Below are 13,793 nucleotides of genomic sequence, written 5' to 3' on the forward strand. Positions count from 1 at the left end.
TCACCAGTCAACACCTTAACCAGAGTTAAAAGTCAATCCTACCATGTTTACAGATGAAGCAAGACGAACATCCTTCAAGATCTAAACCCTTTAACAAGGCAACCAACGAGTACTAGAATCGGGGTATCATCGATCATGTGATCCTTAGGTTTTATCTATCCATACTTGTAATACTTTCCTTAATAAATAAATAAAAACAAGTCTAAGTATAATTATAAATTAGGTTGTTGCAAATTTGGTATTTATATTGTCAAACTTGGACATGCATTTATCAAAACTCGACCGTAATTTTTAAACTTTGTCCTAAAGGGGCATTATGTAGACACATACATTTTATACCATAATATTAAAATTTAATCCTAAACTAATTTAAATAAAACAAAAAATTAAAAGAGTCTTAAATGGACTTTATCTACTCTAATTAATTATGGGAGAAATGTCAATTTTATTTATAAAATTAGATGGATGTGTCAATTTTGTTTATTAAGTTGTAAGATTTTATTTATGTATACAAATTTGTTAAAAGATGTCAAATTTATTGAACTTAACAGATATCTCTAACTCCGTTAAATTTCATTCAATTGTCCTGCACGTTCATATCCACCTATTTTTTTATATTATTTTTATAGCGAAATATTACATTTCAAACTAACCTTATCATCACAAAAATAAAAGTAATTATTTCAGTTAAATATATTAATTTTGTCAATGGTGTTTGGAAACATATGTTACAAGAAAATTATGGTTTTTTTAGTTAATTAAAATTAAATTCGATTTGAAACTTGAAGTTTGGCCGAAAATGGATTGGAGAAGATTGGCATGTCTAGAAAAGACAGCATGAGTGTTCATAAATTCAGATTTGTATATTCAGATTCGTCCTTACCATGTTCATTCTCTTAAGGAATTCATATAGTACATTAAACTAAGGAAAGAGGCGTCGAAAGGGATTTAGATATAACTAAGAACATCAAACTTCTTTGTCACATCAAACAAAAAACACATAACATATTAACGAGGATCTCGACAAACTTTCCTGAATTGGGTCGTCCGATGACTTTGGCCGTGATGGCTTCATGAACGATTGGCTTTTGATTCTCAATCGTGCTGGAAAAGAAAGGAGTTGTGTTCTTTAATTTGGAAACGGAGTCTGAATCGGATTCACGGAGATCGATGAATCGTATGCATGTTTGGTCAAAATCGTCGTGGAAGGAAACATTGATAAATGGATGAACTCGATAAGGACAGCGGGGATGAGAAAGAGTTTGAGAAGTGATTGGGGATATGTACTAAAAGTATTAGTAGGATATTGGTTAACGATGGATCGAATGAAATGAAAGAGGCGGTTTGAGGAAATAAGAGATAAAACATTACTTTTATTTTTATTTGGTATATTTTAATGATAATGTCCGTTTGAAAAAATATATTATGAAGTTCAGATTTGGGGCTCGGTAAAACAAAAACAAAAATTGAAATCTGGTAGAGAAGAAAGTTGTTTAGGTCAGGCAACCAAAAAAAATAGAAGAAATTGATGGTATAAGAAATAGAGCATGAGGCATACTGCCTTCCTCACGTCACGTGCCCTTTGAGACAAACCCTTGGACCATCAAAATACTAATACTAAATCTTTCCTCTTAAAAGTGAAAATAAATAAAATAAACGTTCCTTTTCCTTAAATTAAGTCACTCAATATACCTTCCACTGCCCAGATCCGTCACCCGGTCAAAGACCCATTTATTTTTCCAATTAACGTTTTCCTTATTTATTTATTTATTTATTTATGCTTTAATCAACTTCAAAATTCCTTAAAAAAATATATATATATCAAATAACCAAACCCAATTTAATTCCCTATATATATATATATATATATATATATAAATTACTATTGTATTGATTTGTTTACATAATCTTGTTTAATTATTTATTTTAAAATTAATTTAAAATATATCTTATATAAATTATTGGATAAGTAGGATAAGATTTCTAATCAATTATCAAACTCACCAATATTTGATACATCCAATGAAATGAATAGATATATAAAATCAAATATTCAAATAATTTTCAAACCAACTTACTGAATGAATATAATTGACATTCCATATATAAATTTATCCACACAAAAATTGACCAAAATCCATAACTCGAACAAATTGTTTGTTTGTGGGGGTGTTATTTGAAAAACTTAGAAGTTGAAAAAAATAATATATATATATATATATATATATATAAAATATAAAATAATAATTTAAAATTAAAATAATTTTAAAATTTTAGTTAATAAATTGAGTAATATAATTAGGAGTAAATGAAATAATATTTGATTTTGTAACCAAACAAAGTCTAATATATATTATAAAAAAAACTTTTAAATGGTTCAAAATAATAATTACAAAGTAAAAGAATAGACTATAAAGAAAATGACAAGCATGTTAGATATTTTAGTAATAATTTGTTAAATTCAAAATTAAACTGGTTTTTCCTAGTTTAAGAATATACTATAACGAAAATGACAAACATGTTAGATATTTTGTAATAGTTTATTAAATTCAAATTAAACACGTTTTGTTTTTTCTAGTTTAAATTCAGTTATATGTTTGATCTAATTTCTTAATTTATGCTTTTTGTCACAATATTTTCAATTTTACCAATTTAAATAAAATACTAAAATACATCTACTTTATCTTTGTTAATTTTAAATTTTAAAATAAAATAACATTTTAATAATTAAATTAATTAAAAACTTATTCTTTTATCAAATACAATTTTGATTATTTGAATTTCGAATTTGAGTCTTTTTACACCATCCAAAATTTTATTCATTTAAGATTTACCAAATATAAAAAGTATCGTTCTTCTTCTTTTAACGTCTCATTTTACGTGTTTTTTTAAAGAAATGTTATTTCAAAATCTACTAATTTTAGTTGTTAAAAGTTATTTGGGTAACTTAAAAAAAGTGTAATTCTAATAATAAAAAAATTAGAGAATAGGTAAATTTGATTTTATATTTTTACAAAAAATTTAAAACTTTTATACCTTCTATCAATTTAGACATGTCTGTGTTTTAAATTAATATAATTTTAAAATATACACCTTTTAATTTATCAATTGCAGTTGGAATGTCTTACAAAATATGTGGTTTGTGAAAATAGTTGGAAAAAGTTTTAAAAATTAAAAAAATAAATTTTCAAATGTGATAAATTATTTTTAAAAATAAAATAAAAGAAGGATGTTCATTTGAAAGAAAGTTTCAAATTACTAAAAATTGTGATATTAAAACCAAACACGTTTGGAGCATAAAATAGTAATTTGGAAATAAAATTTTGGGTACAAAATTAAAAAATAAATAAATAAATAAATAAAATAAGCATGCCAAGAAGAAATAGGGCAGCTGTACTTGTCTAATTAATTTTGGTGTACACAGTAAATGTCGCCACCAAATTTGCTCAACTGAAAAGCAATAAAAGATTTCTAACTGCATTAAATGACATGGTCCCCTTCCTCACTCACCTTACAACTATAAACCCTAAATTAATTATGAATCAAGCAAGCATCAAACCTTAATTTTGATTATTAGATTTAGATCTATCCCAATAACATATTAAAGAAACAAATAAAGCAGACAAGGAAGAAAGATAGATAAAATCTGGAGGGACCCAAATCTTTTTTTCACAGCTAATAAAGAGTAAGTTCATCAAATTCCGTGGCACTAATCGATTAGTTATCATTACTTATGCCTACAAAGATGGCTCCTTTATACCACACATCATTATGCATAGGATTCTTAAGGATCAAACTTGGTTTTCAGATCTTAATTTGTTTGACTCTAAAGCAATTATGTACACTTTTTGCAAACAGAATCAGTCAATTAATTGTTAGTTAAATCGACAAAGAACTCACCTTCACCTTGCCCTTTTACGCGATTTGAAAGGAAAACTGGAAGGAGGTGATGGAGAAAACTCAAAAGGCAATTGAGGAGCATCAGCTTCACCAGATAGAACCCTAACAATCTCTGTTATAGTTGGTCTCTTCATTGGGGTTTTTTGTAAACATAGTAGTGCCATTGTGATGCATAAAAGTGCTTCATCCTTGTCCAAAGAATGAATACAAGGATCAACAAGATCTAATAACTTCCCATTTCGGGCTAATTGTCGAGCCCATGAAATCAAATTGGCTCTCTCGAATTCTGACATTGGTGAGGCTGTTACTTGTAATGGTCTTCTTCCTGAAATTAAAACTAATAATAACACACCGAAACTGTAAATGTCACCTCTCTCGGAAAGATGTCCACCACCTCCATACTCGGGTGCAATGTAGCATACAGTTCCTCTCATACTCGGAGTGCTGCTGATGCCGCCACTCTTTGGAATCTCGCCGCTAGCCCACTCTTGGCTATTTCTTCGGTCACTCAAACCATCTAACCACCAATCTATGCTTCCTTTGCTTCTGTTCTTCCTCTTCTTTCTATCCGGTGTAGTTTCCTCCTCCCTCTGCCACCACGCATCGCCCCCACCCCCGATTCTGTGGCTGTGACCTCTTTTCTTCTTCTTCTTTGCCAATTCCTCGCAGAATTCCTCCTTCCACCACTCCCTTGGCTTTCTATTCTTCTTTTCTTTTCGTTTTCTCTCCTCCTCATCTAATGATGTCCACCATTCCAGTTTCTTCTTGTTCTTCCTTGCAGCCTCCTCTGTTAAGCTAGAAGTGGCAGCAGCAGCAGCAGCCCATTCGTTATTGGGTCTTTCCTTCTTTATTGCGCTTCCAATCCACTCCATTACATAATCTTTCACTCTACCCGATTCAGATACTACACCATCTCCATTGCCGTTGTCCTGTTTCCACCACCATTCTCTATCTGATCCACCCGTCTTCTTCCTCCCAATTCGTCTATGGTCACTATCAATGCTAACCCTATCTAAACAGTACTCAGACGCACTCGTCTTATCCAAACCCTCCGACGGAGATCCCTCGATTGCCAACATTTCAGACTCCGAATCCAAAACCCTTGCGCAACTTTCAGGCGACCTGTCAACATTCACCGCCGCAACAACAATATCCTCCGTCATCACACTCTCTGTTTCCTCGATTATCGATCCATTATCCTCTCCAACAACTTCCACCACCACTACTCCGTCCTTCCTCTTCTCACCAATCTCGTCCTCCGTGAGAACACGAGCCAAACCGAAGTCCGCGATCTTCGCATTGAAGTAACCGTCGAGCAAAATGTTCGACGGCTTTATATCGCCGTGAACAATAGGCGGATTGCAGGAGCAATGAAGGTACTGAATCCCTTTCGCAATATTCAGTGCTATAGCGAATCGATTTTTCCAATCCATCAGTTCTATACACTTCTTATCTAGAAGCGCATCCTGCAAACTTCCATTCTGCATATACTCATAAACTAACAACAATCTCCGCCTACAACGACTACGTTGATCGGAAGAGAATCCTAAAATGGCGACAACATGTTCGCAACAAGAGTAATCAATCGTTGAAGATATAGATAGTTCATTGTGAAACTCACGCTCACCTTGTAAAGATCCTAACGCATCCATTAACTTCACAGCGATTTCCTGACCTGACGGAAGAATTCCTCTGTAGACGGAACCGAATCCTCCCTGACCGAGTCGGTTAGCAGCGGAGAAGGAAGACGTAGCGCGACGAAGCTCGGAGTAAGTGAACGGTTGAGGTAGCTTCAGATCTGCAGGTGCGGTTCGTTTCCGGGAGATTTTCCGGTAGAAAATAATGAATAGAATGAGAAATGTTACCGTAACCGACGCCGCGACAATCGGAAGGATTAATTTGGCGTCGTTTGTGTGATGGTGAGGTTGTTTTGGAAGTTCCGGCGGCGGTGGTGAAGATTCCGCCGGTAAAACTGGAAACTGCAAGAAGGAACGTGAAGGCATCGTGCTTAAGGAAGATGAAATGCGTACATACAGTGTGGCGTTATGGATATAGAGAGAGAAAGAGAGAGAATGAGGAGAATGTGATTGCTCAATTGGAAACTGATATACTCTCTCGTCTTCTTCTTCATATAACTTTTTTCTGTGATCTCACTCACACCTTTTTCCTTCTTCTTGGATACATACTGGTGAACCTGAGGCAAAGATAAACTCACGGACCTGTGAGGCTGTGACCATGTATACATACATACATGAGTCAAATGAGTTGACTTAATTAACTCAATCCCATCAAACAAAAACAAAACAAAGCACATGACCCAATAATATATTTATTTATTAATTAATCAACTCTTTCTTCTTTCAAAATCTAGTTTCATATTAATTGGAAATAACCCAAATACTTATTTAATAAACTGTTTATATAAATAATCTCAAGTAATAAAAATATAAATTTAAGCCAATAAATATATCTAACAATGTTCAACATTAACAATTCAATACTAATTTAAATAAAACCTAGATAAAAATATAAACAAAAAAAAAAATTAAAGAAAATTATAATGATATGTATTTAATATTTAAAATTCTTAATAAATTATAAATAATATATTACATTTTATTCACTTTGATAAAACAACTCATCTTCTCACATATCTCATCATATATTTTATTCTAATAAAACTCTCATTTTGTGGCTTATACTTTCACTTTTGATCTATCAAATATTTAATTCATATTTTTTAAAATATTTAGCTAGTATTGTGATCTCACACTTTGGTCAATCAAATATTTGATTTATATTTTTTTAACCACTTTCAATTGTTATGGGTCTATTATCCATCGGTAAACCACAATTCAATCACGCTTGGTTAAATTATTGTACTTGTTTTGTTATGTTGCAAATTCAAAACATACATACTCATTTTAAGTGTATGGGCGGGTAAACTTACAATTCGACTCAAGTATCCATTTACTCTCACATATATATCCAAATTAACCACAGCTCTCGACCTGGAAAATCAAACACTTTAAAAATTAAGCACCATTATATATATAGAGCAGTTAATTAAAAATGTTAAACTTATATTGTTAAAAATGTCTCGCGTTTATCAAATTTGGTGTTGAATTTAAAATATAAAGTCTTATTAGTCAAGTTGGTTAAAGAGTTGTACTTGTTTAATTATGTTGCAAGTTCAAAACATACAAATAATATTTTTAATTTTATTTTTAACCGTTTTAAATTTATGGACGGGTCAACCCACAATGCGACCCAATTATACATTTACTCTCACATATATATCTAAATTAACCATTGCTCTTGACCCGACAATTCGAACACTTTGAAATTAAGCATTATTATTATTATTATTATTATTATTATATATATATATATATTAGTCCAAATTATAAATTATTCAAAATAATATTAAGGCGGTTGATGCGAAAATAATTGTCGAATTTTTCAATAAATATAATCCTTAGATGCATATTATTCATAATGTTATTATTATTATATGTTCTAATATTCGTTCAGGAAAGTTGATAAGTTTGGTCGTAGAGTTAATCACCCTTCTCAAAAATTTTATGAGCTCGATAATATGTTGGTATGTGTGTGTTTTTGTTCTTATTTTTATATTTTATTATTTTTTCTAATATGAAGTTTGTGTCATTATTCTTAAACTGGCCTTAATTGTTTTCATTATATATATTCTAATATAATATTTTTATTTTACAAATTTAAAATGATTCACCTCTTTTTAACTCCTTCCTTATTTTTTTTATAATGACAAATTAAATTTGGCAACTTTTGTATCATACTTAAATATAATTATTATTTGAAAATTTTGAAAATGTATACTTTTTTTTTTGTCCTATGGGTCTAGGTGAATGCTTAGTGTTTCTAGTGTCTTCTTCCAATGATAGTCAGAGTTGACTATGATTTAATTTGATAAGAAAATTAAAATTACTAAAAAAAAATGTTAGAAAATGTTTTTTTGGTAGTCAAACTAGCGTAAACAACTGTTCATCATCATATATCATGATTTCATATTTCAATTTTTGTTAATAATAATTTGAAATTGGAAATTTTATAATAATAAATTATTTACTTTTAGTATAATTAACTAGAAATCTTGATTTACGAGTTAATAAATGATTTATAAGTACTTTTCTAAGTTAATTGAGAAAATATAAATAAATTCTTTTAAAAACATATTTTTATAAGACATTGTAATTATACTAAATTGTATTTTTAATTGTTTATTTAAATAAGATAGTGTTACGAAATATATAAATATTTATAAAAATTCATATTCAACTAAAAAAATAATAATTTCAAATGCCCAATATTTCTCCTCTTATTTGAAAGAATCTATATTTAAAAATTGTGCTTATAATTGTGTAAATCATATTAATTTAATATAAAAAAATCATAAATATTTTTGAAAATTATTGGACGAGAATTGAATTGACGAACTGGACCACAACCCTTTGTAGTCATTCACGTGCTAACCTGACCTCTTTTCATCTCATCTGTTATTTTCTTCTTTGTTTTGTGGTTCTGCCCCTCTACCCTTATTTATCAGTAGAAACCGACTTATTATTATTATTATTTTATTTGTAATAACTATTACCACTTTTATTGTTACAAATTCATTGAACCACCTTATACAAGGCTTAGTTGTAATGTTTTTAACAATATAGAAGTTTTATTCTAACAAATGTTAATATATGGACTTCATGTTACATCTGTAGCTAGGGAGAAAGTATTGAGTTGATTAAAAATGTTAAGAGTTCTAACTCACCTAATTTAAAATTTCAAACTATATTAACATATAATATAGACTGCTCTAGGCTTTAGTCCCAAAAGTGTAATTTTTTTTTTGTTATTATTTTTTTTAATGATATTTGAACCATCAATGTTTCTTGAATGATCTTTCGGTTCGAGAATTAAAAATAAGAGGACGAAACTATTTATTCTGACTCTTTTTCAAATTCGAAACCACGCTATAACATTTTTTAACTAATTATCATATATGTTTAGAAAATTAGTTGTCGGGTTTGCTGAATAAGATGGCAATAAGGCGGTTCGGGGAGAGGAATACATTATCATCCCCATCCGTTTTTATTTAAAAAATTGTTTAATATCATCCCTGTTCCGTTTGGTTTCAGAGAATTCCTGTGAGAAACCATTTATAAAATATTTTTAAAAAATTATTCAAGATTATATAAAAGGATTTTTTAATATAATATATATTGTAATATATTAAGATTTTATATTATTATAAGGAAATAAATTTCCACTATTATAAAATATAATAAATAATTATATATTTAATTGTGTTTATAATGTTCGGGCATAATTAGGACGGATCGGGGCGAGTTACACAAATATCATTTTCACCATCCTCGTTTGGTTTCGGGGAATAACCGCACAAAATAGGATAATTCGATTCGATTACTGCGGAACAATTTCAAATTGTAGTCCTTATTGTCGAGCTTATCCCAAGTTGGGCAATATAGAGTTCAATTATAAAGCTAAACCAAATTAATCTACAAATATGTATATATTTTTGTAAAGATATATCAATTTAAATGTGAATGATTTGATATAAACTATGACCCAATATTTGATATATTCTCTGAAAAGTATAAAATATCATAAATCAAATTGGCAATAGAGGATAAGTGTGACCAATATCAATAATGAAACTTTTCTTTTTCTTTTCTAAAAAAATTATCATGCCAATTATTAAAAACTAAATAAACAGAGCAAGCTAGTAGACTCATTCGTTTGACTTGTGTAAGTAAAAAGTAAAAAGTTAGCCTCGAAACTAGCACAGGCAGCATTTCTAAACAAAAAAAACAAACAGGCCTCCCCAATTAATCCCATATTATTATTATTATTATTCCTATTATAGATAGGAGGAGCACCTATTATTTAATAATATTATGATGTTTTCAATAAGGCAAGATTTAAAAAAATATGTAATAAATAATTAAATATTCAAGTGGGAGGAGTGGAGGTAGAAACTCTTGCCTTGGCGCCGCCGCCGGCTTCTAGTTCAAACTCAACCGGAGTCGTTGATCCACTTTTCCGACCAGATTGTCCGGCAAATGTCCTACCCATAAATCTTCCAGCTTTACTCAGGCTACCACCAACCGCTCCAAACCCACTTCCCATAATACCCGCACCAGTACTCAGACCAGTCCCAACCGCACCCGCCCCGACGGCGAGTCCAGACCCAACTGCCCCGGCACCCACAGTAACCACCCCCGCCCCGGCCGAAATGCCCGTCCCAACCGCACCTGCCCCGACGGCAAGACCACTACCCACAACCTCAACTCCTGACCCGACAATAGAAACCGCCCCATCAACTGCTTCCATAGTGCTACCGATTACTCCTTCCTCTTTCAGTTTATTTCTCTCTTCTAGAATCTTCTTTTCTTCAGCAAGAGCAGCTAACTGTTCTTCCTTGTTGAACTTATAATATGTTGATTCAATTGTTATGGTTCCTCTATCCTTCTTGTCTTTTACTTTTAGTGTGTCCAGTGATGAAAGAAGTCTAACCTGGATTTCTTTTGTTCCTTCCACTTCAAGATCAATTAAGGGTATTTTTGCCACACCCAATCTCTTGTCTTGTCCAATATCTTGATCAAAAACTTCCAACATCAGAGCTTGAGTCTCCATGTCTTCAACAATCAAGTCGAATGTTTCATTCCAATTGGGATTCAAGTTGTTGTCTATAACCTTTGTTTTCACCTTGAATAATGTCCTCACGAATAGAACTGTGTATGGATCTGATTTACCAAGCATTTCCATGTTCTTTAGATCATTTGCCTTCACAACTGTCACTGTTAGCTTTCCTTGAGGTTTCAGTTCTAGGTCACTTCAATCATCAAATATCATAAAAACCCACTTCACATCAGTGTTTCTTAATCACACATGTTTAAACAACAATAAAAATTACAGAAATAGACTCTACGTGAGTGAGTTATGAAATTGTAAGTATTTGAGAAGAAGAAGATGAAAAAACTTATAAGTATAACAATTACTCATTTAGAAACACTTCATGTAGGAGCTGGTTATGAGTTTGTATTAAATATCTAATGAAGTTATCATTCATTACATTATTTCGTCTGATCAACATTCAGATTAAAAAAAAATAGAAACCAAAGTTCTTCTCGATTATATTAAGAACATTTGATTCAAATGGGGTTACAATAACGCAGATCATGTTAGTTACCCTGAAAATAAACAAGAGTAAGAAAAAGAAATCTCGTTTTAAAAAAAAAGGTTAATGCAACCTTTTTTTCAACCAAACTCTATTAAGACAGTTTTAAGACTGAAGAAAAAAGTTGCAAATTAAATGTTCTTAACAATTAGTTCTTTTTTTCATTAATTCATAATAAATGCAAAAGTAAGTTGGGAAAAGTTCTTAACAACTAGTTAACTCATATTAATAGATAATAACAACTCATATTAATAGATAATAACTGTTAATCTTCTAGAACTCATAACTGCTATGCTTCAAAGAAAGAAAAGTAATTGCTTAAGTTAGAAATTAATTATTCTTAACAACTAAGTATCTGAGATTAATATCTGAAAATCTTCTAGAAAGCATAACCCTTCTGCTTCTAGAAGATATTGCCAACTATAAATGGATTTGGGTTTTGATTGTACCATGTTAAATAATCGTAAGCATTCAGACAAAAAATTTGAAATAATTCATAGAAATATTACCTTATATCAACGGCTACACCACCAAGTGGGACAACAATCCTGTGTGGCCACTCAAGCATATCTGTAATAATTGAACTCACAGTATCCTATAGCCAATATTATAGCATGAAAGCACAAATAACATAAGAAACTATCCATAATGAAGGAGAAGAAGATGAATTATGTTGTCTCAGATCCAAGCTTACATCTATCATATCTGAAAGTCCAGGAACAGCAGATAAGCTTCCACCAACAGCCTTCAATATATAATCAAATCTAGGCTTTGGCTGATTAAGCAGGAAAATAAACACTTGTTTAGTCAATTGGATTTAACCCATTTGCTCAAACAAAGAAGTCATGATCATCTAAGTGAACTTGTTAAAAACAAACCAACCTCTGAAAGTAACGCGATAACTACAGCGGATATACATGGGATCTCTTCGGAAAGTTGGAAGATAACACGAATAACTGTGAAAACTTGAAGATCTTTCAGCTACAAAACAAAAACATAGTTACATGATGCAAAAAACAGTATATATGAAGGAAAACAGGAATTATCACCAACCAACCTGAATTGGTAATGAAGCTAACATAGCAGCTTCAATACCCAAAACAATGTCTGGATCACCACCCCAACGGAAATCAACGTCCATTGTTATTTGCCCTTGTTTAAGGCTCTGAACACGAATGCCTACATTATAAGATAAGACATTGAAAATTATGAATCACTTTCATAGAAAAAATATGTAAAAATTTTCAATTCACCTTCAATTTTCGGTGGCACATTGCCAAGAGACAGCTTGCTAAATTTCAATGCAGTTATTCCTGGTGGCCGATATTCCTCGAGTATAGGTTCAACCGATTCTTTGATAACTGCTGTCGCAGCCTGTAAGCAGTCAGACATGAAAGAAACAAAGCTAGTAAGAATATAACATAAACAATGATATAAAGTTATCGAGTGAAGAGGATTACATCTGCGATAAATGGCCACATTTTGGTTAATTGCTTGTTCAACCATTTCACCTGAATACAAATGGTTCAGTCAGGTGTCGAATGCCCCATTTTCAACATTGGATAGATAGGAAAACTATTACATAATCAATTACTTGCCGGTTCATAAACAGGAAAAGAAACCCATTCAGGAAAGTTATCACCACAAAGCTTTTTCAATTCATCTCTTCCAAGTGATCCAAGAAGTTTCATATCAACAGCCTATAATCGATAAAAGCATCCAACATTGATAGATGTAATGCAACTAGAACTTGAAACAGGAAACAAACACTGTTGTTCAGTACTAATATGAATCACCTTTTCAATACGTTTTTTGCTTCGATGCTGCATCATTTGACACCATCCGTAAATTATCCCGATCCCGATTATAATTCCCGTTAGTATTCCGGAGATCAAACCCATTTTAGCTTTTTCTTTTTCCTTTTGAAACATAAAATCGAATCAGCGAATCATGACAATCGATTGATGCATATATATATGTATAAATAAAGGAAGAGAAACAAACTTACAGGGATTAACAGTGTTAAATGTCAACCGGCACATTGGATTTGGAATTGTTTTGTCTAACTAAAACAGTAATGAAGAAGATCTTGTCGTGTTGATGATGGAATTCTGCGTTTTGAAGGATTGAAGCCATTGTCATAACCAAAGTTTCTTGTTACTTACCCGCAATGGACGCCATTGCCATCAAATTTCAGTTATACTCCCACTTTTCCAAAAATAAAAGGTCCCTGAATTTATAATCTTGTTGCATTTATCCCATCAAACTTATATTTAATTCTCTTCTACCTGGAAGTCTATTTGTCACCGTTGGCTGTGTTTATTTTATGCTTTATCTCTTACTATAATAATATCGTGTTATGCACGACTATATATATATATATAAATTATAATTTGGTTTCCAATAAATTAAAATTAACAGTGATATACATTCTTTTTTTAATATAATGTTTGGATATTTACTGTATCATTTTAAACAAGAGGATTGGTGAAATTTTAAACTCACTTCAAAATCTTGTTTTTTTTGTATAGAGTTTTATATGTGGAGGACTATAGATGAATGAAAATAATGTATTATGGTTAATAGTCGTAAAATGTGTTAGGAAGTTGTGAAAAAAATAACTTCACATGCTTTTGCATTGTGATTTTGAACATATTTT

General features: G+C 31.1%; 2 protein-coding genes across 2 annotated transcripts; both read right to left on the minus strand.

Moving 5' to 3' along the window:
* Positions 1-3,634: 3,634 nt before the first annotated feature.
* LOC124918927 (receptor-like serine/threonine-protein kinase At2g45590) lies at positions 3,635-6,114 on the minus strand. Its single transcript, XM_047458998.1, has one exon. It carries the CDS (start codon positions 5,901-5,903, stop codon positions 3,903-3,905), a length of 2,001 nt encoding a protein of 666 aa, XP_047314954.1. The 5' UTR covers positions 5,904-6,114; the 3' UTR covers positions 3,635-3,902.
* A 3,545-nt stretch (positions 6,115-9,659) lies between these two features.
* On the minus strand, positions 9,660-13,041 carry LOC124921580 (calcium-dependent lipid-binding protein-like). The gene is made up of 9 exons (XM_047462255.1): positions 12,931-13,041; positions 12,733-12,834; positions 12,595-12,645; positions 12,388-12,508; positions 12,192-12,313; positions 12,017-12,115; positions 11,829-11,909; positions 11,644-11,729; positions 9,660-10,789 (listed from the first exon to the last, which is right to left on the minus strand). The coding sequence occupies exons 1-9, from the start codon at positions 13,033-13,035 to the stop codon at positions 9,907-9,909; spliced, it is 1,650 nt and encodes a 549-aa protein (XP_047318211.1). The 5' UTR covers positions 13,036-13,041; the 3' UTR covers positions 9,660-9,906.
* Between the last annotated feature and the right edge of the window lie 752 nt (positions 13,042-13,793).

Source organism: Impatiens glandulifera, chromosome 1 (assembly GCF_907164915.1).
Source record: "Impatiens glandulifera chromosome 1, dImpGla2.1, whole genome shotgun sequence".
NCBI lineage: Eukaryota > Viridiplantae > Streptophyta > Magnoliopsida > Ericales > Balsaminaceae > Impatiens > Impatiens glandulifera.

What these genes read in the sequence shown, in the direction of transcription:
- LOC124918927 (XM_047458998.1), bottom strand. Translation starts at nt 5,903, where the DNA reads ATGCCTTCACGTTCCTTCTTGCAGTTTCCAGTTTTACCGGCGGAATCT.
- LOC124921580 (XM_047462255.1), bottom strand. Translation starts at nt 13,035, where the DNA reads ATGGGTTTGATCTCCGGAATACTAACGGGAATTATAATCGGGATCGGG. An exon ending in GCAAAAAACGTATTGAAAAG is followed by an intron (nt 12,835 to 12,930) that starts GTGATTCATATT and finishes TATCGATTATAG; the next exon opens with GCTGTTGATATGAAACTTCT. An exon ending in TTATCGCGTTACTTTCAGAG is followed by an intron (nt 11,910 to 12,016) that starts GTTGGTTTGTTT and finishes CTGCTTAATCAG; the next exon opens with CCAAAGCCTAGATTTGATTA.